General features: G+C 41.9%; 1 protein-coding gene and 1 pseudogene across 3 annotated transcripts in view; both read right to left on the bottom strand.

The window, feature by feature from the left end:
* DNAJC6 (DnaJ heat shock protein family (Hsp40) member C6) overlaps nt 1–20857 on the bottom strand; it is a 122105-nt gene that overhangs the window by 20546 nt on the left and 80702 nt on the right. For all 3 annotated transcript variants that reach the window (XM_070405292.1, XM_070405293.1, XM_070405291.1), the window contains exons 3-12: nt 19601–19650; nt 19349–19497; nt 11792–11914; nt 9327–9460; nt 8596–8790; nt 7599–7716; nt 6424–6503; nt 5151–5344; nt 4954–5034; nt 1805–2239 (exon numbers count right to left, since the gene is read on the bottom strand). In XM_070405292.1, the coding sequence (XP_070261393.1) occupies nt 1805–2239; nt 4954–5034; nt 5151–5344; nt 6424–6503; nt 7599–7716; nt 8596–8790; nt 9327–9460; nt 11792–11914; nt 19349–19497; nt 19601–19650 (1559 nt within the window). The remainder of the gene's footprint in view (nt 1–1804; nt 2240–4953; nt 5035–5150; nt 5345–6423; nt 6504–7598; nt 7717–8595; nt 8791–9326; nt 9461–11791; nt 11915–19348; nt 19498–19600; nt 19651–20857) is intronic.
* Nucleotides 12138–12252, bottom strand: LOC139004478 (U4 spliceosomal RNA; annotated as a pseudogene).

The following is a 20857-nucleotide window of genomic DNA, read 5'->3' as shown; positions in this document are numbered from 1 at the left end:
GCAGCACCAGTAAATCAAGCATCTGTCAGGCACTCTGTTACACAATGTATATCCCTTATCATTTAATACTCACTAAACTTTATCTCTTCTATAAAATGAGAACACCAGATTTATAGCGTAACTATAAGAGGACACTGAATTAATTCCTCTACATCTAAGTTTAATGCCAATTGGCGTAGGATGCTAAAATCTTCTATTACTTGGTACCCTTTTAATGGCAACTTATGTTAAATTAGAGGCATTCTCCACTCATTAAAAGTGAACTTCCCAACACTATAAGACAAGAGCTCAAAATTTAGTCTTTACAACAATGCTGATAGGTAAATATTAACCCCCTATATAACCAAGAAAATTAAGGCTTTATTAATAAGGCTACACAGATGGTTAAGTGTCGGTCCTGGGATTCAAATCCAGGCCTTTAACTCTGGACTGTGTTCTTTCTACTTCCTCTTAGGAGACAGAATACTTGCGTTCTAGATCTGGGTTTGCCACCAATCAGCTGTGTATCCTTGGACAAGTCAATCAATATACACAGGCCTCGATTTCATTGTCTGCAACCTGAGGCATAGATTTATCTAATGTGCCAGAAGGCCCTTCTATTTCTGAACTATCTGCATAGGACAATGATGGATTAAATCATCAAAAGTCACACAAGATGCACCGTCTTAAGGATCTTGGGGAATTTTTTATTTCCTGATAGAACTTTTATTCACTTTGATGAGTAAGAACTGGATGGAAGGGAGTGAAGTACAGAGGAAATATCCTGAGGTTCAGGGCACCTCACATCCGGGCTCTACCAATAACATGTAGGAACCTGAGCCCTAGCCCCTACATTCTATGATTCTGAGGCTCACTCTCACAAATGCCTCCAGCTGACCTGCCATGAATCAACACCTGCCCACGGCCTTCTGAGAAGTGAAGGATAAGCTTGGGAAAGAAAGGTCCCACAGGTTACCATGTGCCTGGAATGTCCAGACATTTCCCTTTCCTCTTCCTAATGTGCTGTTGTCTTGGTAACAAGGGGCAGAGGTTCTTAGCTATAAAGGACCTCCGCTTACTCAACTACACTGTCTTACAAAATGTCAAAACATTGTGGATGTCCAGTCACAGGAAGGGTGGAGTCTGTAGCAATGAGCAAGGCGAAGCTACCTGAGCCAGATGGGCCTCCAGCTCCTTACCTGACTCCAGTAGCTCTGCTACAGTCAGCTATGCTGCAGGCATGAGTCCCTCAAATATGCCTTGAAGTAGCCAAGTACTTCTCTGCATAGCCAAAGTGTATTCAGAAAACTACAATTCCAGGAAGGCATTACAGGAAAAAAAACTAAGGGAAAGCTCTGGAGTCAAATGGCCTAATTTTTGACCCCGGCCCAATCCATTAGTAACTGGATTAAAAAAAAATGGTATGCTACTAATCTGACTCTAAGCCTCTATTTCCTCAACTATGAAGGAGAGATAATGACAGCATCTAATTACTGGGTTTTTATAAGAATTGAATCAATGTTTAGTGTGAAATTCCATGTAAATACCCCACCATCATTAGCAATAATAATTCATCAATCTACATCTCCACACTCAGGAATTAAAGCCCTAAAAAAATTAAAGTAGGGGTGAGAAGCCCAAATATTCACTCTTACCCTTTCCTACCTTATATTTCCTCTTGTGTTCCCCATTTAAATAAATATATAAACTTCTGGGGAACTTTCAGGAAGATCAGAAAAGTCTAGCTTATTAGAAGGTTCAATTCTACCTACTTGGCCCAAAGGTTAGATTTCAAAACTGTACAGTGCAGCATGGAAAAATTTACCTTCTCCCACTCGTAGGGTTGGAGACGCAGAGGTGGAGGTGGCAGACCGGCGTGGTGTTGATTGGGCAGATGCAGGTCCACTTGGATGAAACACGTCTTCCACCCCGGACTGTCCAGCCTGGGCAGGGCCGGCCGCACCTGCAGCCCCAAACAGGTCACTGAGCAGATCAGAATTGGTGGGAGGAGCCACTGGTGAGGAGAAGTTCTTACTCACTGTAGACCCTTCCAAGCCCAGAAGGTCCACGTCCTCGGGGGGAGGAGGGGCAGTGGGCTCCTGCTGCTTTTTGCTGGGCTTTTTGGTTTCATGGTGCTTGTCATCACTGGCATTGCCGTGGGGACTGGAAAGGGTCAGAAGTTCGTCGTCTGACTGCTCACTTTCCTGATTCACGAGGGCAGCGTGGTCCTCCTCACAGAATGATTTCTCTGATTTCTGATCTAAGAAAGGCCAGTATGACAACAAACGGTTAGCTACTGGCCACAGCCTTGCTGTCATTGTTGGTTTTTTTATGATATGTATATATATCCCCTCCAGAAAGAGAGAAGGAACAGCTCTGAGCAAACAATGCTTTCAGACCCTTCCCAATGGAAAGCTTGATGTACTTCACATGACATTCAGTTATCACTTGTTGAACATCTAAGAGTCCAGTACAGCACTGGGGTGAAGAGCAGAAACTCTGGAGCCAGATAATGGGGATTTGAATCCCAGCTCCACTACGTACTGGCTCTGTGACACTCAGAAAGTTGCTTTACTTCCCAGTGCCTCAGTTTCCCTCTCAGCAAAATGGGGGTAATAAATACTACCTAACTCACATGGCTGCTGTGAGATTCACATGACATGATATACATATAGGAAGTGCTCAGATCAATAGAAAGTAATATGTGTTTATAGCGTTTCTTATTAATAATAATTATTATTATTGTTATCATTGTTATTAGCTTCCAGGAACTATGCTAGGTGCTTTGAAAAAAAAAAAATAGCTCCTATTTCTGTGCTGACTCCTCTGTTTTTTACTTTTCCCTGTGGCCTGTAGCCGAAAGCAAGGCCTTTCTCCCCCAGTCTGGAGCAGAAGGGACCACACACCTAATGAAGGAATAGAGGGAATGGCTCTGCTTAGGATGGTCCTTACACCAACCTGAAAGGTACTTTCAGCATAAAATAGGCAGCAGGAAAGAGGCATCTTCCAGGGAAGGAATAGAGATGCTGGTGAGTGACTTTCCGGCCCTCCTTGAGACAGCTCCTCCTATGGAACTTTATCATTTAATGTCAGATAGATAGATCCACATTCAAATTAAGTAGATGCACATCCCTTATCCCCAATTCCAAAATGCAAAGAGCTATGAAAAGCGAAAGGTTTTTCCTAAGTTTGGTACAACCTAAGTTGGTAGAAAAATATGACCGGACCTGATGTGAAAGTATTTATAATCTCCATTTATCTCACTCAGGGTTACTATTTCTATGTTTCACTGCAGAAGTGTTAGTACGTTTGATTACAAGTTGTTGTCAGAGATGCCCCTGGGAATGCTAAGTCATATACAATGTATGTACCATGTCACCTCACTAAAATCCAGAAAATTCTGCATTCCTAAACACACCTGCTCTGCAAAGTCAGGAAAAGAAATTGTGCATTTGTGCTATTTCAGAGCCCGACAGGAATGATTTCTAGATTACTTACTAAAATTGCAGTAAAGAGGTAAACATGGAGTTTTATTGAAAGCCCTTGTGTGATAAAACAAGATATGGGGGAACCAAGAGGGAGCTCGGCCATCTACCTGAGGTCTAGATTTCCCAAGTTTTTCATTTTTTTTAATGTATTGGTCCTATTTCTGAATATAAGCCTTTCAATTCAAAGGAATTCTATGAACAATTTTTTCACCAAACACGGGAAATTCTGTGTAGGCAATGGGAAAACTGTCTTATGTTCACACAGCCAGCTGAGGAGGGTCCATCAAGAAAATTGTAAGTAGACTATTGCCAAAGCCAGTATCCTACCCATTTCATAAAAGGAGTCCTTATTATTGCAGTTAATTTCAGCACACTCTAAAGAAAGGATTGAGACAGCATAGGGACTTGGGCCTGGGGCCAAAGGAATGCCAGATAGCCAGAAAGAACACGTATAAAATAACCACATAAATGCAACCATCCCTCCATGTCCTTGCAGATATGGAAACCCCTGTTCCACATGCACAATTCAGATGTGACCACTATATAACCTTCCTAGAGTGGCAGTAGTGAGCAACGCCACCTTCTTGCCCTAAGGAGCAGATTGCTGCTAAGCAACCCAAAGGAATGAAGAAGTGGTTGGGCCCTGACATAGAAAAAAATCATGCCTTGCCCAACTTTTATGCATGCCCACTTTATCCACTTCTTATTAAAAACAACCCAAAAAGCCACTTGCGGTGCCAGTGGGGAACCCTGTGCTCCTGTGCTATCTCCCTCACACCTGGTGCAAGTCCAATAAAATTTGGGAATATCTCAGGTGGTTCCTTTTTATTTCCATCTTGGGGAAGCCAAGAACCCCAGCTGGTAACAGGATGGCAGATGGGTATCGATTAGAATGCCAGTCTACTGATGGCAGTAATTTGAAGTATTATGTTAGAAAGATTCTGAAACATCTCCAGGTTCAGTGGAAAATGATACTGTGGTGGAGCCCGATTTCTGCCATGGTTCTTACAGCAAGTAGCAAGTGTGGGCCAAGGGTTTGCCTTCCCGGCACCAGGGAAGCTCCGTTCTGTTCCGCTAATGGTTAGAGCCCTCTGGGGGCAATGCCAGATTTTATATTTTTAGAATATTAGCTGAGGGCAGGAGATAGAGTTAATTTGTGTGTCAGCAGAGTAAAGGGAGATCCTAAAAAAGATCATGCTTACTTGTAAACCCAGGAAAAATGTGATCCAAAATACTGCATCGAGAGAAAAGGTAGCATTCGGCTCAAAATAGCCTTTTGCATCAGTCTAAGCATTTATGGACTTGAAAGGAGAGAAGCTGCCTGACCTAAAAAAGGCATGAGTCAAGAGAGTGTCAAATAAGGAGGAACGTGGATGACTTCTAAGTGCTGCTTTCCTTTAGGCTGCTTGGAGAACTCAACACCTTTACAAAAGAACCATGTGACAATCACCTAACTGTGTAAGTTTAAAGAAATGCTTGCAAGTACCTTGCCAACAGAGAGTGGAAAAGAAGCCACCTTGCCCAAACTGCCTGGGGTTGTCTGGAGGGATATCTATTGGAGCCTGTCCTGCAAGACAAAAGGCCATGCAGAGTCGATGAAACACAGGAAATAAGCCAATGTGATAAATAACACCGACACCGAGCCTTCATGCTGAAAACAAAGCCAGATGAGGTGACTTATACCTCCTAAGGCCAGAGTATCTTGATGCTCCTGGTGAGAAGAGAAGAGGATGCTGGGATTGACATCCTTTGTGCAGTAATGTTCCCAGGGTGGGGTTAAGTCGACCACTTTGTCTTGGGGCTGTAGTTCTACATCCAGAGTCACCTGAAATAGTTGAGGATATTTTTCTGGTACATCACATGCATCCAACTCAGGCCTGAATAGGGGAGTAAAAGAATAAGGTCAGTGAAAAACAAATGGAACCAGTACGATGTTCAGCACAAAACCCACTGGAGGTTGACTCCTGGGTTAACCCTGAGACTCATTTCTAGGGAAAACACAATCATTAACCAGATAAATTACTTTACTGGTCTGAGCCTCAGTTTCCTCCTATAGAGAAAAGAGGAGAATAATGCCTACTCAAAGAACTTGGATACTACTATATGTGAAAGCATTCCAGAAGGCAGGGGTGATACATACAGCCAGTATGCACCACCATGGCCAAATCAGTTATTAAAAGAGTGAAACAGGCTCAAGGCCACCACCCTGAGTTCTTGAATGCCTATCCCTAACCCAACCCAGCATTGGCCACTCCCCCGAGTTCTCTTGATCACACTATAATACAGCAACTAAGGGTTAAAGTCTGGCACAGGGGGGTCTCCCAGGACCCTGCTTCAATGCTGTGATCTGAAAGGCTATCCAGTCTGAAGGGCTTTCACTCATATCATACTACTGATGACACTGCCACGCCTGTTGAAAAACACAAAAGGACACACAGATGCAAAGGATCACAGCACTGATATTTTATGCCCTCTCTTGTTCCCCCTTGTTCCTTCACTTGGAATTTTAGGCCTTCCTATTTGGAGTCTCTTGAACAATTTGTGGTCAAGACAAATCAAAATACCGGCCTTGCCCTGGCCAGTGTGGCTCAGTTGGTTGAGCATCATCCCATGCACCAAGAAGTCACCGGTTTGATGTCCAGTGTGGGCACATGCTCAAGTTGCTCAAGTTACAGGCTCGATTCCCAGTAGGGGGCATGCAGCGGGCACTCTTTCACATCAATGTTTCTCTCTGTCTCTCTCCCTCTCTTTCTAAAAAATCAATAAAAACATTTTTTTAAAAAGTAAAAAGAAACACAGAAAATCAACGCCAGCCTCTCTGTGCTGCTAAGCTACACTCCACAACCCTGCAGCAGCTTCAGCCCTGCAGCACAGCACGAATGAGCCTTGAGCAACTGGCCCCCAGCATTTCACAGCTGTGTGGATTGAAAGGGGTTTTAGCCCGAGCAGCACTCACTTGGTGAACTTTAAAACTGTGGTTTCCAGTGGTATGAATCCAGTATGAAACTGAAACTGGAATATTTGAGTGTTGGTCACCTAAGGATACATGAGAGAAGCACATTTAAATCCATCAGTAGAAAGGGAATATGTATAACACGTGGACACAGACAATAGGGTGGCGGAGGCTTGGGGTAGGGGGCGGGGGCGGGCAATAAGGGGTCAGTGGGAGGAAAAAAAGGACATATGTAATACTTTCAACAATAAATATTTAAAAGTAAATGAATAAAAAGAAATGAAGTACTAATACATGCTACAACATAAATGAACTTCGAAAGCATTATGCTTAGTGAAAAGAGCCAGTCACAAAAGACCATAGGTTGCATGATTTTATTTTTATGAAATGTCCAAAATAGACAAATCCATGGAGACCGAAAGTAGAATAACGATGGCCGAGGGCAGTGGTCGGCAAACTGCGGCTCGCGAGCCACATGCGGCTCTTTGGCCCCTTGAGTGTGGCTCTTCCACAAAATACTGACTTCTGCGCATGGGCCAGGAAGTTTCAATCGCACTGTATGTGCGTGCCTGCACGTGGTATTTTGTGCAAGAGCCACACTCAAGGGGCCAAAGAGCCGCATGTGGCTCGCGAGCCGCAGTTTGCCGACCACGGGCCTAGGGGATGGAGGAAGAGGAATGGGCAGTGACTGCTAATAGTATAGGGTTTATTTTGGGGGTGATAAAAATGTTCTGGATTTAGACAGTACTGGTGGTTGCACAACTCTTTGAAAATACTAAAAGCAACTGCATTGTATGCTTTAAAAGGGTGAATTTTGTTGCAATAAAAAAACTGAAAAGAATATATAATCACTTAATCCCACTTCCTTAATAGAAATAGCACCCCCCCCAACATGCTGATCCAAATGGGACACTGTAAAAAAGGCACAAGCTTCTAAAGAGCAAGGTTTGCTAGAAGTTCTAGTGCTGCCACCTTCCAGCAAAGTGATCTGGGCAAGTCATAATCTCTCTGAGCCTCAGTTCCCTTCCCTGTAAAATGAGGGAGATGGGCATCAGCAATCTTGAACGGCTCCTTCTGATTCTAATACCATAAGACACTCAAGCCCAAAGTGATGTAGAAGAAAGACTGAAATACTCCCACACTGAAGGCTCCGAGGAGCTTATGCCATAAAACCATACCTTGGCCTGTAGCCGACTCCCGATGGTTGACCTCAAGTGATACATGGAAACGACCACATCTCCTTGCACAGTGATGTTCAAGGGAATGAAGATTTTCCCATCTTGGACACGGTATTCTCTTTAAACAGAGACAACAACATACATGAAAGAGTCCAATTTGGTATAACTGCACAGGTATAGATCTCCATGGCTCTGGCCAAGGGACCTGTTTGCCCAGCTCTGGACCCAGGAACCATTTCCTGTCTCGAGCAAAGTAGAAGCACGGCCTGTGCCAACTGGGTGCAAACTGGTCCTTCATGGATGGATGGCATTGATCTGGTGCCACTGCCTCTCTCTAGATAAATAATCGCCATCCCTACTTCACAGGTTTCATTTCTTCAAATACATCTAGCCCTGACATATCTGCCTTTACATAACTATAAATTAATGGTAAAAACAGAGGTAGAGGGAATGAAAAGTCCAACGGAGATCAGTACAGAAATAGCAATGAAATGCTCTGTGAGGGTCTTGGATACTAATCCACAAATTCAGTCTATGTCAAACTAATTTCATTTCATGTTACCATCCACTCCCTTCTCTCCACACCCCCTCTCACCTCCCACTGGCAGCTGCTCTTTTAGATTCTGTAATGTCTTTAATTACATCACCATCCACCTCCCTGTTCACCTGGAAAACCCATTCTTCCCTGATACTTCCTTTATGCTCACCAAATCTCATCAAAGTCATTCCTTTCTAGAACATCCAGGTCTTCTGTCCCATAGCAGTGTCTTAACCCTCGTTACAGCTCTTGTTAATCCCGTAAATCGTATCACCATTTAAAAGGGGGCTATGCCATCCTTGATTTAGTTGTGCTTTTCTATGGTTACCAGCTAGGATAAACTTTTTTTTTTTTTTTTAATTTCGGTCATTTCACAATGACATAGTCCTCACAGGCAGAATATGATCCAATATACAGAAGAATAGAGCAGTTCACAAGAATTGAAATATTATGACTTACTTCATCCGTTCAAAATCTGTGCAGGTTGTATATATTTTGGTTTCTCCAATCAGCACATCACAGTATGGGCGACATCCGTTTCTCTGTTTGTTAAAAAAGGGGACTGGACTGACAGTGATCGACTTAATCGTGAGAGACTTGAAGTGAGGCTGGTAGGGTTTGTCCGCTAGGAGGTCACACATGTAGCCCAGGTATCTAAAACAGAAGATTTACATTCTGTTGGTGCCCACCACACCAGAAGAAAGAAACCATTGATCTTTGCTAAGATGTTTGTTTTTGCAAATTACTAACATATAATAAAAATTTACTATGCTCATTTCTTTAACATAAATAGCTAAAGAGAATGCAACCAATAATGTAGGAAAGCTTTTATCTAGTGACACTGCTGTACTTCCCCCAGAGAAGTGATGAAGGGGCATTTATTAAATGCAAAAGGTTATGGGAGCTTGATACTGGCTCAATATTTGAACATCTATTCCTGTTTGACCTAGCAGATTAGATTGATCAGTTAAAGGCTGGCATTGAAAAATCTGTAGAATTTTATCATCAGAAGCACTTTTGCTCCAAAAGAAAGGTAAGGAGATGCAATTTAAATAAGAGAAAGGATGAAACTGTGACTAAAGAGAAGATAAGTCAATTATCTAAACAGGTTTTTTTGCGTGTGTTTTTTTAAAGTACATGACACCAATTTGATTATGTCTGCGCCTACCCTACATCTAAGCTTACTTTACCTCCTGTGGGATGGCGAGAGTCCGATTCCTGGTCGCTTTGCATATAACAATCGAACAGCTGGGCCAGGAGTCGAGTAGAGATTACAGAAAATGAACATAGCACCAACCAGAATTGACGATGCTGCCCGTCCATCCTGCCAAAGAAAATGCATAAACTTGTCATAAACATGGTTCAATCAGCTACTCACCACTGAGACTGGATGTACTTGCCATTAAAAGAGAGGAGTTGGGCCAGGCCAGTGTGGCTCAGTGGTTGAGCATCAACCCATGCACCAAGAGGTCGCTGGTTTGATTATGGGTCAGGACACATGCCAGGGTTGGGAGCTTGATCCCTGGTGGGGGACGTGCAGGAGGCAGCTGATCGATGTTTCTCTCACATTGATGTTTCTTTCTCTCTCTCCCTTCTCCCTTCCTCTCTAAAAAATCAATAAAAACATATTTTTTAAAAAATTAAAAGAAAGAAGAGTTGGGGTGGGGGGAGGGAAAGAGGAGAGAAACCCTTTTAACTGGGCATGCCAGTCAGAGCTTGATCCCTGGTGGGGGACGTGCAGGAGGCAGCTGATCGATGTTTCTCTCACATTGATGTTTCTTTCTCTCTCTCCCTTTGGAAGCAGATATTCAACCATGATTTCACTAAATGTGTAACAACCTTGTCCAAGTTTCTCCACCTTGATTACAAGAAACTGGTCAATATCTTGCAGAAATCCAATAAACTATCTCTACTAATGTATTAGTCTTTTTGAAAAATATTCAGGTGGTTTGATATGTGTGTTCATAATGAATAACTTTTTGGTGTTTTTCTAAGAGTTAAAAATATGTGTGCAAAAATTTATACGAAAATTTTGCCTGAATTGCCATCAGCCTCACCAGATGTAACTTTCCAGGATTAACCTCCGCTGTCTTTTAGAAGCAATCTCTCCTTGCTTGCCTGGCACCTCTTCTTCTAGTTTCCTCATATTACATAACAGATCCATAATTGCTTTCCCTGTGCTGTGGGCATTCTGTCCCATAATTGAAGTCTAGAGAGTGGATATTGTTCAGTATTGTGAGGCTCTTTTACTATCTCACTACCTATCAGCTTTGTCTTAATTACTGCTACACCCTTTCTTGCTTGACATTTGTTCACTGATAAAGGAACAGCATTAAGGAGTTAAGATAAGATGATACCATGTGCCTCAAGCATTTATTGTTGTCCTTATTCCAAGGACATTTTTCTTTAAAAATACACTTTTCTCAATCTTAATTCTTTTTAGGTTTTAGTTCTCCAGACACTCTTTTCATATGCTCTAGGTGCTTAGATATGGGTCCCTCCTTTTATTTGCCATGCTGGTCTTTTAAAAAAATTTATTAGTTTTTATATTAAAAGTTAAGTATTTGAAGCGGAAATATTCTGCTTTTTTCCCTCTTAGCCAACTGGCTTTCAAGAATAAAAGGGAGAATCACTAAGTAAAATCATAGTAAGAATATATAGACCCTGAAGTTTATAGAAGCAATGAATATTTCCAATATTTATGCTCAGATTCCATTTGTGTGTTCATTTGCTTATATTGTCAGCCATTTATTCAAAATCCTTTATATTTGGGGTGCAAAGAAAGACACAGTTCTTGCCTGTAAAGTACTCATGGTCGAGTGGGAGTTCGCCAATATGATGATGCAATGCATGAAATGCCACAGAAGCACTTAGAGATATAGGGGAAATGTCCATATTGTGAAAATACTCAAAATGACTTCATTGGAAGTTGAGTTTTAAACAATAGGTAAGAGGCCTCTGGAAAAAAAGGGTTAGAAAAATGGACTGTATAAAGTCAGTGGTCAGCAAAGCCATCAGTCCCACTGGGAATTGCTGTAAAACACAGTCAATATTTTCTGTGACTACTTACAAGGGCATGGGTGTCATTTTATTTCAAACACAAAAAGTAAGGAAAGCACAAGGAATACAGTCAATAATATGGCAATGACTATGTATGGTGTCAGGTTGGTATTAGACCTCTCAGGGTGATCACTACGTAAGTTATATAAATCTCTAATCACTATGTCCCACATCTGAAACTAAAATAATATTGCATGTCAACTGTAATTGAAAAAATTATTTTAAAAAAGTAAGAAAAAATAAATATTCCATTGTGCTTATGGCAACTTTACTCACACAAGGTCAATGACATTGTTACCTGTGCACCCACAGCTCTTGCTTCTACCTCTTTTGTAATACTTAGCACATTCTAGAGGCTCTAAATGATGCGGGCTGTGTACATGTCTGCCTCTCCCACAAATACTCAAATTTTAAGACAAGAATAATAAGGTCATTCCTCATTTTCATATACCTCAGATCACCAAATTCCTAAGTAGGATCTCAATAACTGATAATTCAACTTAAATGTTACCTGCTCATCAGTCTGCATAGGGCAAGCTGTATTTGACCGAACTGTACCAAAGAACTGCGGACAATGACAATAAAGGTCACTCACCAAGCAGTGGACAACGCAGACGTTTTTGGGGTTCTGCAGTAGCCAGTTATACATGTTCCGGCACACAGCAAAGAGGTTGTGCAGACTGGGGGCCTGCCTAATGGGCCAACTGCATTCTGAAACCTAAGGGAACACAGTAAAAGGAAATGAGTTCCCTTCGTGACTTCCTCTCCAACAGGACGCCAAACAACTGCTTCGGGGAGTGATACTCTATCCTCAGGAACAACTGAGAAGGGAAGAAGAGTTACTTAATCCAGCAATTTTTTCATTAAAAAAATTCTGTTTCCGTAAGGGTATGAAAACACATTTTAAAATACATTTTAAATTCAGCGAGATCACTTAAACTATCTATTTGGATTTTATTTTTATTCTGTAAGGTTACCCAGATTTGTATTTCAATTAACAATAATTATGCCTCAGATATACCTCATTGGCTAGAATACTACCCACTGCACAAAGCTCTAAATTTAATGTCTGTTAAGTATACAATGTTTTTACCTGCTTACTAGATGTTTAATTATAGGTTTATCTTATAAATCCTGCGCTGTTCCTAATTTTATACCAGCTCTCATGAGCACATGAAAGTGAGCCAAACCTTGCTTGTTCAGGGCTCTTATTTCTTCCTCTCTTAATGAAGGGACTCACAACACCATGGGGCCAACCTCCAACATTTTATTCATCTAACACACATATTCATTTAACACATCCTATTGCATGTCAATTGTAATTGAAACAGTCATAGAGCCCTGACTGTGTTCTGCTTGGCTCTATTCTAATCTAATCAGCAACCATTTAAGAGAGGTATTGATATGATCCCCATTTTGCAGATGAGAAGACTCACTCTCAGAGGCTGTCTTGTCTAAAATCACGCTGCTGGTCAGTGCCAGCACTGCAACTTGGTTTTCTGACTATAGATCATTGTACTGCCGCAGTATACTGGTTGAGATTATTGTTTCCCTCAAAATACTAGACATCAGCCTCAACTGATTAGATATTCACTAATTCAATACATAACAAAGAGAAGCTTAGATTCGGGCAACCTTTGTGACCTCTTTAAGCCTTTCTTTGTGAAATTTGGTAAATGATACCTACCTACCTATCTGACAGGGTTGTGGGTACTACATGAGAATGTATTTCAAGGGCTTAGCTCAGCATATGACACACACAACGTGATCAATAAATGTAGCTATTACTATTATTGTATCCGGTAACTGCCAATTCAAAGCCCTGAGGTCAGACAGAGCCAAAAATGTTTTTGGGGAAAAAATGAATGAAACCCTGTATGGTGGGAGTGTAAACTGAAGGGGGTCAGGCCTTGTTAGGAGCTGGGTAAAGTAAGAGAGTGATGCTCAGATATGCATTTTTCCAAAGAACCCTCAAGATCCAGTATTAGGCCCTGACCGGTTTGGCTCAGTGGATAGAGCGTCGGCCTGCGGACTGAAAGGTCCCAGGTTCGATTCTGGCCAAGGGCATGTGCAGTAGGGGGTGTGCAGGAGGCAGCTGATCGATGTTTCTCTCTCATCGATGTTTCTAACTCTCTATCCCTCTCTCTTCCTTTCTGTGAAAAATCAATAAAATATATATTTTTTTAAAAAGATCCAGTATTAGTAATGGATGTGAATGACATGAGAGTAGTCAGAGAGATCAGTGAGGAGGCTGCTGAGAAGTCTAAGGAAGGGATGGTGGGGGCTTAGGCCTAGACGAGTAGTAGCGGGGTGCAAAAAACTTAAGGGATTAAGGAGTAAAGAGGAAGTGGAATACCTATACATGAGGGTAGGTGATGGATCCCACGGTGGCAGTGCATGAGTGAGGAGGGGAGTACTTAAAAGAGAGATGGGAGAGAGTCAGGGATGACTCCAGGCTTCCAGAGTGAATGGCTGGATAAAAGAATGGAAGCAGGTGCCATTTGCTGATGTAGGGAATTCTGAAGAAAGAACAGGTTTTGTGTGGATGTTGTCATCAGAAAGTGCTCTACCACACTACCACCACTGGCCTAAGAAAACCCAAATGTTTCAAACTCCTAATATTTAACAGTGGAAAAAGGGAGGTAGGAGCAATCTGTTTGGTTTGCTAGGGCTCCCAGATAATACTTTTAAACCTTTTAGAAACTGTATGTCACCCACACAAACACTGTTACTATCTATAATGAGCCTCAGCCAAAAGTTACCAAATTGTTCTTAGCACAATAGACTAACAGCTCCAGAACAATTAAATCAATCAAGTAAATAATATTAATTTAACGTGCTCTATAATTACATATTTACTTGATATATAATTGTACATCATTAGGCAAACATACAATTAGAATTTTTTAAAGCTTGTGCTCTGTCTAAAGGGGAAAAATCATTAAGGCATAAATAAACCCTAAACATTCTAAAAAGGAATTCAGTCACTACAAGCTATTTTTCCCTCTCTCTCTCCCTCCCCCACCCCTCCATATCTCTCTCTCTCTCTCTCTGGAGTTCACAGCTTCATGCCTGCCATAAGCGCCACTGTCTTAGGGCAGATGACACTTCACTGTGCCATCTCCAGTCCCTTTGAGCACCTCCCGGAGCTGCAGGGCACAGAACACGCCATATGGATTACAAGGCTGCCATGATGTCACCCAGTGGGGAAAGAGGCCAAAACAGAACCCGGGCTGGATGCCATTCAATGTTCATCTGTCTGTCGCCCCAAGTACAAGATAAGACGGCACAAGCATCCAACTTGCTGAGCATTTAGAGCAAAAAGTGCTATGGAAAATCAGACTGAAGAGCCATATCAAGTGTTTTCAGAATCTGAAACCATTTTTGGAGGACAGGGGTATTTCAGTCAATCGTTTATTGTGGCATTTTATTTTACCCCTGCTAATCATGGCTACCACTTACTGAATGCTTACTCTACGGCAGGCACTGCTGTCAGATCTCCTTCTTAAGCAAACCTAGAGAAAATGTCCTAAGTATTAGTGAGCCAGGTATTCTTATTGTCATCCCCATTTTACAGAGGGGAACACTGAGTCTCAAGTGCAGTAGAGTAACTTGCCCAGGAAGAGGAACAGCTGAGATAGGAACCTAGGGACATTTAAATTGTGTATGTTATAAAAACAGTAAATTTGGGAGCTTTCTATTATACCACACTGTCTAACGAATATTTATTACAATCCCATTGTACATTGTGGGGTTTCATGTAATGGCCACAATTTACTAGGGTTAAGACATTCAAGTCACTGAAGTTGACAGAGCTACGATGTGGGGATACACAGCCCTCTGGCTCCCGGGCCGGGGATTTCTTTCTATCCCTTTACTCCCCGTCCTTGCACTGAGGCATGGTGGCAGCGGGAAAGCTGAGGCGTCACTGTTCTAGGGCTGACCCCCCTCATCAACCAGCAAACCAAAGCAGAAACACTGGGGAACTTATGTGAACTCTGGAAGAAAAAGGGGAAAAGGGGGCTCACCTGCAAACAATCATGACCTCTTAAAGAAGCCCAAGTTGTTAATATATTTTCAAAAAATCAAGTCACTCCCCAAAGGGAAGAAATCCTACAAGAACATGAGGTTTGGAAAAAGTCAACATGAAGGGAGAGTCTAAAAGAATCACCTGGGGTTCTTTTTTAAAAAAAATTGATTTCATAGAGGAAGGGAGAAGTAGAAACATCAATGATGAGAGAGAATCACTGATTGGCTGCCTCCTACAATGCCCACCCCCCTTTACTGGGGATCAAGCCCACAACCAGGCATGTGCCCATAACCTCCTGGTTCATGGGTGGACGCTCAACTACTGAGCACACCAGCCAGCCAATGGGTTTCTTTTTTCTATGCTACCAACAGCACACCTTCCTTCTTGCAGAGGGAGAAGGAAGCTCAAAGAGGCACTGAAATGCCTTAGTCAGACATTAGAACTTTAGAGCCAGGCTAGGTGTGGTGGCCATTCATCCCATTTTCCACTTATTGACAATAGCATAGAAACAGCTTGTCTTTGCCACCACTATCTGTATCCCCAAGCACATATCACATACTACAAATGTAAAGTAACTGAGTTCAGCAATAAAGACAGAGCAGGACTCCTGTGAGTCTATAAATAAAACCAGTCTTCTATTTACTCTTTTCCAACACTGGCTATTTATGGAACACTCTGCCATATACACTTATTAAAATAATATTTAACTGCAGACCTAGCCCTCCACTGATCTGAAAGGAGGAGGAAATGGTTTCGGTCTTCATGGACTGGAAGATGAGAAGTAAGAGAACTTTTCTAAGTAATGCAACAATGAGATGCAAACCAATGCATAGTGTTAGTACTGAGGAGAGAAAGAACTAGGAGCTTGAAAAAAAAGCCACATCAGAAACAGAGCTAAGATGAATAGACCCAGGTTTTGGGACTGTCTTGCTGAGGCTTGCAGGAGCTTCGCCAGAGTTCTGGGACTATCTGCAAAGGGCTAAGGTGTCATGCATTCCTGTGTTTTAGGGAGAAAGGATTGGAAAAGCTTTGTGGAAATCCTCCCCTTAGTGAAGTTAGGTAAACAAGGAAGGGGTGGGGGCGGTGTGACAATGGATGGCTTTTTAGGGAGAGAGAGCAGCTCATGCAGAGACAGTGTGTGTGTTCCCTGGTTGGAGCCTTGGTGTTCTGGGCATAAGAACAGTGAAAGGTGAAGCCAGAGAGGCAGGCAGAGGCCAGATCATGAAGAACCTTGTAAGACACATTCTACAATTTGCATGGAAAAGAAATAACACCAGCCTTAGCTGGTTTGGCTTAGTAGATAGAGCATTGGCCTGCAGACTGAAGGGTTCGATTCCAGTAAAGGGTATATGCCTGTGTTGCAGGCTTGACCCCCAGTAGTGGGTGTGCAGGAGGAAGCTGATCAATGATTCTCTCTGATCATTGATGTTTCTATCTCTCTCTTCCTTTCTGAAATCAATAAAAATATTTTTTAAAAAATAGAAATAACACCACACCTTTCACCTATACAAGACTTACTCATGCTTCAAGGTCCAGCTCTCACTCCTGTCTCTTTTTGCTAATCTCCCTCAGTAGGTACTGTACATATTATTTGCAGTTGTCTTTAGAATGTCTTGGATTCTCTCTCAAACTAGGCTTACGAGCCTTGGGAACAAGAACCAAATATTTATTTTATATCTATGTGTTTAACAGTCCTTGACACATTCATTTGTCTGAGAAATGTTTAGCCATTCCAGGCACTATTCTAGGTAACAAATCAAATAAACATACTTCTTGCCCTTTTAAGGCAAGTGAGAGCTAGCAGCCTGTGGCAGTTTTAAGTCAATGTGTAATTAATTCCTGGTTCCTTTGGTAAGATTGTTAAGATTGGTCACAAAATACATAGTTACGCTAATAGATAGCTTTCTTTAAATATCTTTGTAGTGACTGCTTTTATAAATACTACCCAAAGAGACATCTTCATATGAATGAATGCTTTTATAATGGTATTATATTTTTATTTGCTTTCAGAAGGAAAATGTTCCAGACTATCACAAATCTTTTCAGATCAAATAAAATTTCTATGAAATATTGTGCAGGATGTTCCACAGTCCCTTCGTTTTAAAAATGATGCCACTGACTTTGTCTCCAAACAAGAAAAAAAATCAATTCAAAAGATTTGCATCTGAGTTAGAAACAGAATATCTACCCACATCTTGTTTGACATCACTTGCTCTGCATTAGGTAATAGATGGAATAAGAGTTGGAAGGGCAGTTAAGTATAGAGAATTTGAAGGAGCTGAACTTAAACTCTCCATTAGAGAATGCCAGTTTAGAATAAACCACTTCAGAGTGGTTTCATTAGCGCTTCTCAGAGTGGTCCCCATGGCAACAGAGGAGTAGCACCAGGAAGTTGTTAGCGATGCAGAATCTCGCTGCACCCCTGTCCTGCTGAATCTGCAGTGCTGGGCCTGGGTGTTTACCAAGCCCTCCAGGTGACTGATGTACACTAAAGTTTGAGAACCGCTGGGTTACCTCCTGCTATTTGGGGAACACTCTGAGAAGACAGAGTCCGTAACAAAACCCTCCCTTTTCATATTGCACATTGGGGCAGGAATCTTAGAAAACATGCAGATCAACCTCAGATCTGGAAACAGAGGCCCAGACACGATCAATGGCAACTGAGATTTGGAGCACAATGTGTTCTGGCATCAAAGCTGAGGTGCTAGATACACAGCATAGACCATCAGCTACCATCTTAAATATTAGAAGTCAAGTTTCACTTTTAAAGGGTCCAATGTATAAAAAACCCTTCCTATTTATTACGAGACCCAAATGGAGTTGCAGAAACAATCATATCTAAAGGCTAAGTCAAAATATTTGAAGATGTTCTTGAGAGAGAAAAAGCTTTATCTTGGTGAGTAAATCAAGAATTCAGGGACAGAAGGAGACTAGACTTTGGGTGGTGCACACACAATGTAATATACAGACGATGTATTCTAGGATTGTACACTTGAAACTTATATAAAGTTATAATGTTATCCCAATAATTGTAATTTAAAACAAAAAGAATTCAGCGACCAGGAATACCAGGCTTGTATATTAGATTCAAACCCAAGCCAGCTCTCATAGCTCCTGAACGAGGAATATTTCTCAGCCTATTTGCAATAGCTCCTTTAGAAGACAATCCAGCTTTCCCAGGTAACAGTGTCAGTCCTAACAGTGTAGTCTTGGGCAAGTTACCTTACCTCTTTGTGCCTCTGTTTCTCCATCTACTTCAGAGGGCTGTTAAGAGAATGTAATGAGATACTGCATGTCAAGTCCCCAGTGCGGTGTACACACTCTGTAAGTGTTGGCTGCTGCACTCACTACTATTAATATTAGTAATAGGATTACCAAACCTGCAATGTAGGCTATTTATGTGCGTTCTTCACTTCTGAAAGAAGCAATTTTACTGAATGTAGCAGGCTATTCCCATTAATACTAGTATGCCTGTACTGGTCTAGCTACTCTGTCTCATCGCGATGCCCAGGTAGCAATAAGGACAGGTAAAGGCATGATGAGTGTTGTAGTATAAAGGTAGCCAAATGCTTTATGTAGCAGTTCAAGCTCCAACTGAGCCTCACAGCAATGCACCATAACAATTGAGCAACCAACCACAACTGGTGTGAGGCCCCAACTTAGATGGTATTTCTTTTTTTTCTTTTTTTTAAATATATTTTATTGATTTTTTACAGAGAGGAAGGGAGAGAGATAGAGAGTTAGAAACATCGATGGGAGAGAAACATCGATCAGCCGCCTCCTGCACATCTCCTACTGGGGATGTGCCCGCAATCCAGGTACATGCCCTTGACCGGAATCGAACCTGGGACCCTTCAGTCCCCAGGCCGACGCTCTATCCACTGAGCCAAACCGGTTTCGGCACTTAGATGGTATTTCATTGACAGATAAATATCTTCACCCCCCCCCCAAAATCTTCAGAATATACCATTAAAGTCTAATAAATATTTTGTGGCTAGAAATGTGCACAGTGTATCGTTTTTCAGCTTCATGTGCCACAGGGCACAGGCTTTGAGGATAGCTCTTAAGAGGAGAAATACCCTATGTCTTCAACCATGCGATCCCAGAGCGAAACTTCCTTACCCTGCTGTGAAACTTGGCAGTTCGATAGGACTTGGGTGACAGATTGTATACCGTGTAGTGGTCAAGATGTCTGGAATCCAAAAAGCTCCGAATGTCATCAACCTGATTCCTGAATCCTATGTCAACGTTGTCCAGAGGAAAGGACATCACTGGAGGGTCACACAGAAAGAAGGCAGGTTAGACAGCTCGGTTGTGGTGATGAGCAGCAATTGAAAGCTGGGTCTAAGCAGTAAAGACACATGAGAAACTTACCAATAATTCTGGAAGTAACATAAGTGAAGTCTAAATCTCCCTTCGTGTAGCTAAAAGCAAGACAAGGAAGGGCACTCATTAAAATGATCTACAGATGCCATGGCTGCTCTCTCTCAATCACTTTCGCATCATCACCGGGGACACTTCCCACTAGCCGGCCTATTCTGACTTCCCTAAGCCTTCTCTCCAACAAGGGAGCATTGTTAGGAGAAGGCAGCCCACACCCTCAGTAGCTTAAATGTACTGCTCCAACCTGTGAACCCCCACAGTCTTTACAAACAGATGCCACTTTATGAACAGAATCCACTCAGAAAACAGTGCTTATTTATTAACAATCATTGTTCCAGGCTCTCTGCCTACAGGGAAATATCACCCATAGGTGTCAGGGGAGGAAGTGATGGAGAAAGAACAAAGGACATCCTTTCTCTGCCTACCAGGCCCTGGCTGAGGATTGGAGGGAAGGGATAAGTTTTACCTTTGAACAAAGATTAAAATGTTGATCAGTATATTGGACTTAATATCTGAATTTCTGTTAATCCTCATCTGATGATATTTTTTCCATTGATTTTTAGAGAGAGTGGACAGGAGAGAGAGAGACAGAGAAAGAGAGTAACATCAATCGCTTGGTTGCCTCCCACACATGCTCCGGGGCCAGGGATTGAGCCTGCAACCAGGGTATGGAATCGAACCCAGGACCCTTCGTCCACAGGCTGATGCTGTATCCACTGAGCCAACTGGCCAAGACTTGACTTGACATTTGAATTTCTGATTTAAAACTGCACATTGTAACATAAAGTGACCCTAAAACTTTCTAATAACTAAGAATAAAAAAAAATTCATATGATCTGCTTGTAGAAGTTTTCGTACAGTGAAAGAATAGAAAACTTCTCCCAGTAAATAAATTGTAAAGGGCTATTAAGATACAATGTTTTGATTGCAATACATGAGTATTGTTTATTCAGATTGTATAGACACGATTACCTCATTTAATTCTCAAACACCCAAAGGCACAAATCCTACCAGGGTATAAAAGTAAAGCTCAGAGAGGTTAATGAAGTTGTTTTAGGTCACATGGTTAACAAGAGCAGATAATGCACTAGAACTCAGGATGCTGGGTTCGAAGGCCAGGGATGACAACCCACTGTGCTCTCATGTACCAGTTAGCTGAGGCCTCCCAGCCTGTGCTTGTAGACACTTTATGGCTTTGGTGACACTGCTCAGTCAATCAGATCCCATGAAATTACATCACAAAACTGC

Source organism: Myotis yumanensis, unplaced genomic scaffold (genome assembly GCF_028538775.1).
Source record: "Myotis yumanensis isolate MYYU_CA2020_CCGP unplaced genomic scaffold, mMyoYum1.0.hap1 SCAF_2, whole genome shotgun sequence".
NCBI lineage: Eukaryota > Metazoa > Chordata > Mammalia > Chiroptera > Vespertilionidae > Myotis > Myotis yumanensis.
This window is presented reverse-complemented; position numbering and strand designations above follow the sequence as displayed.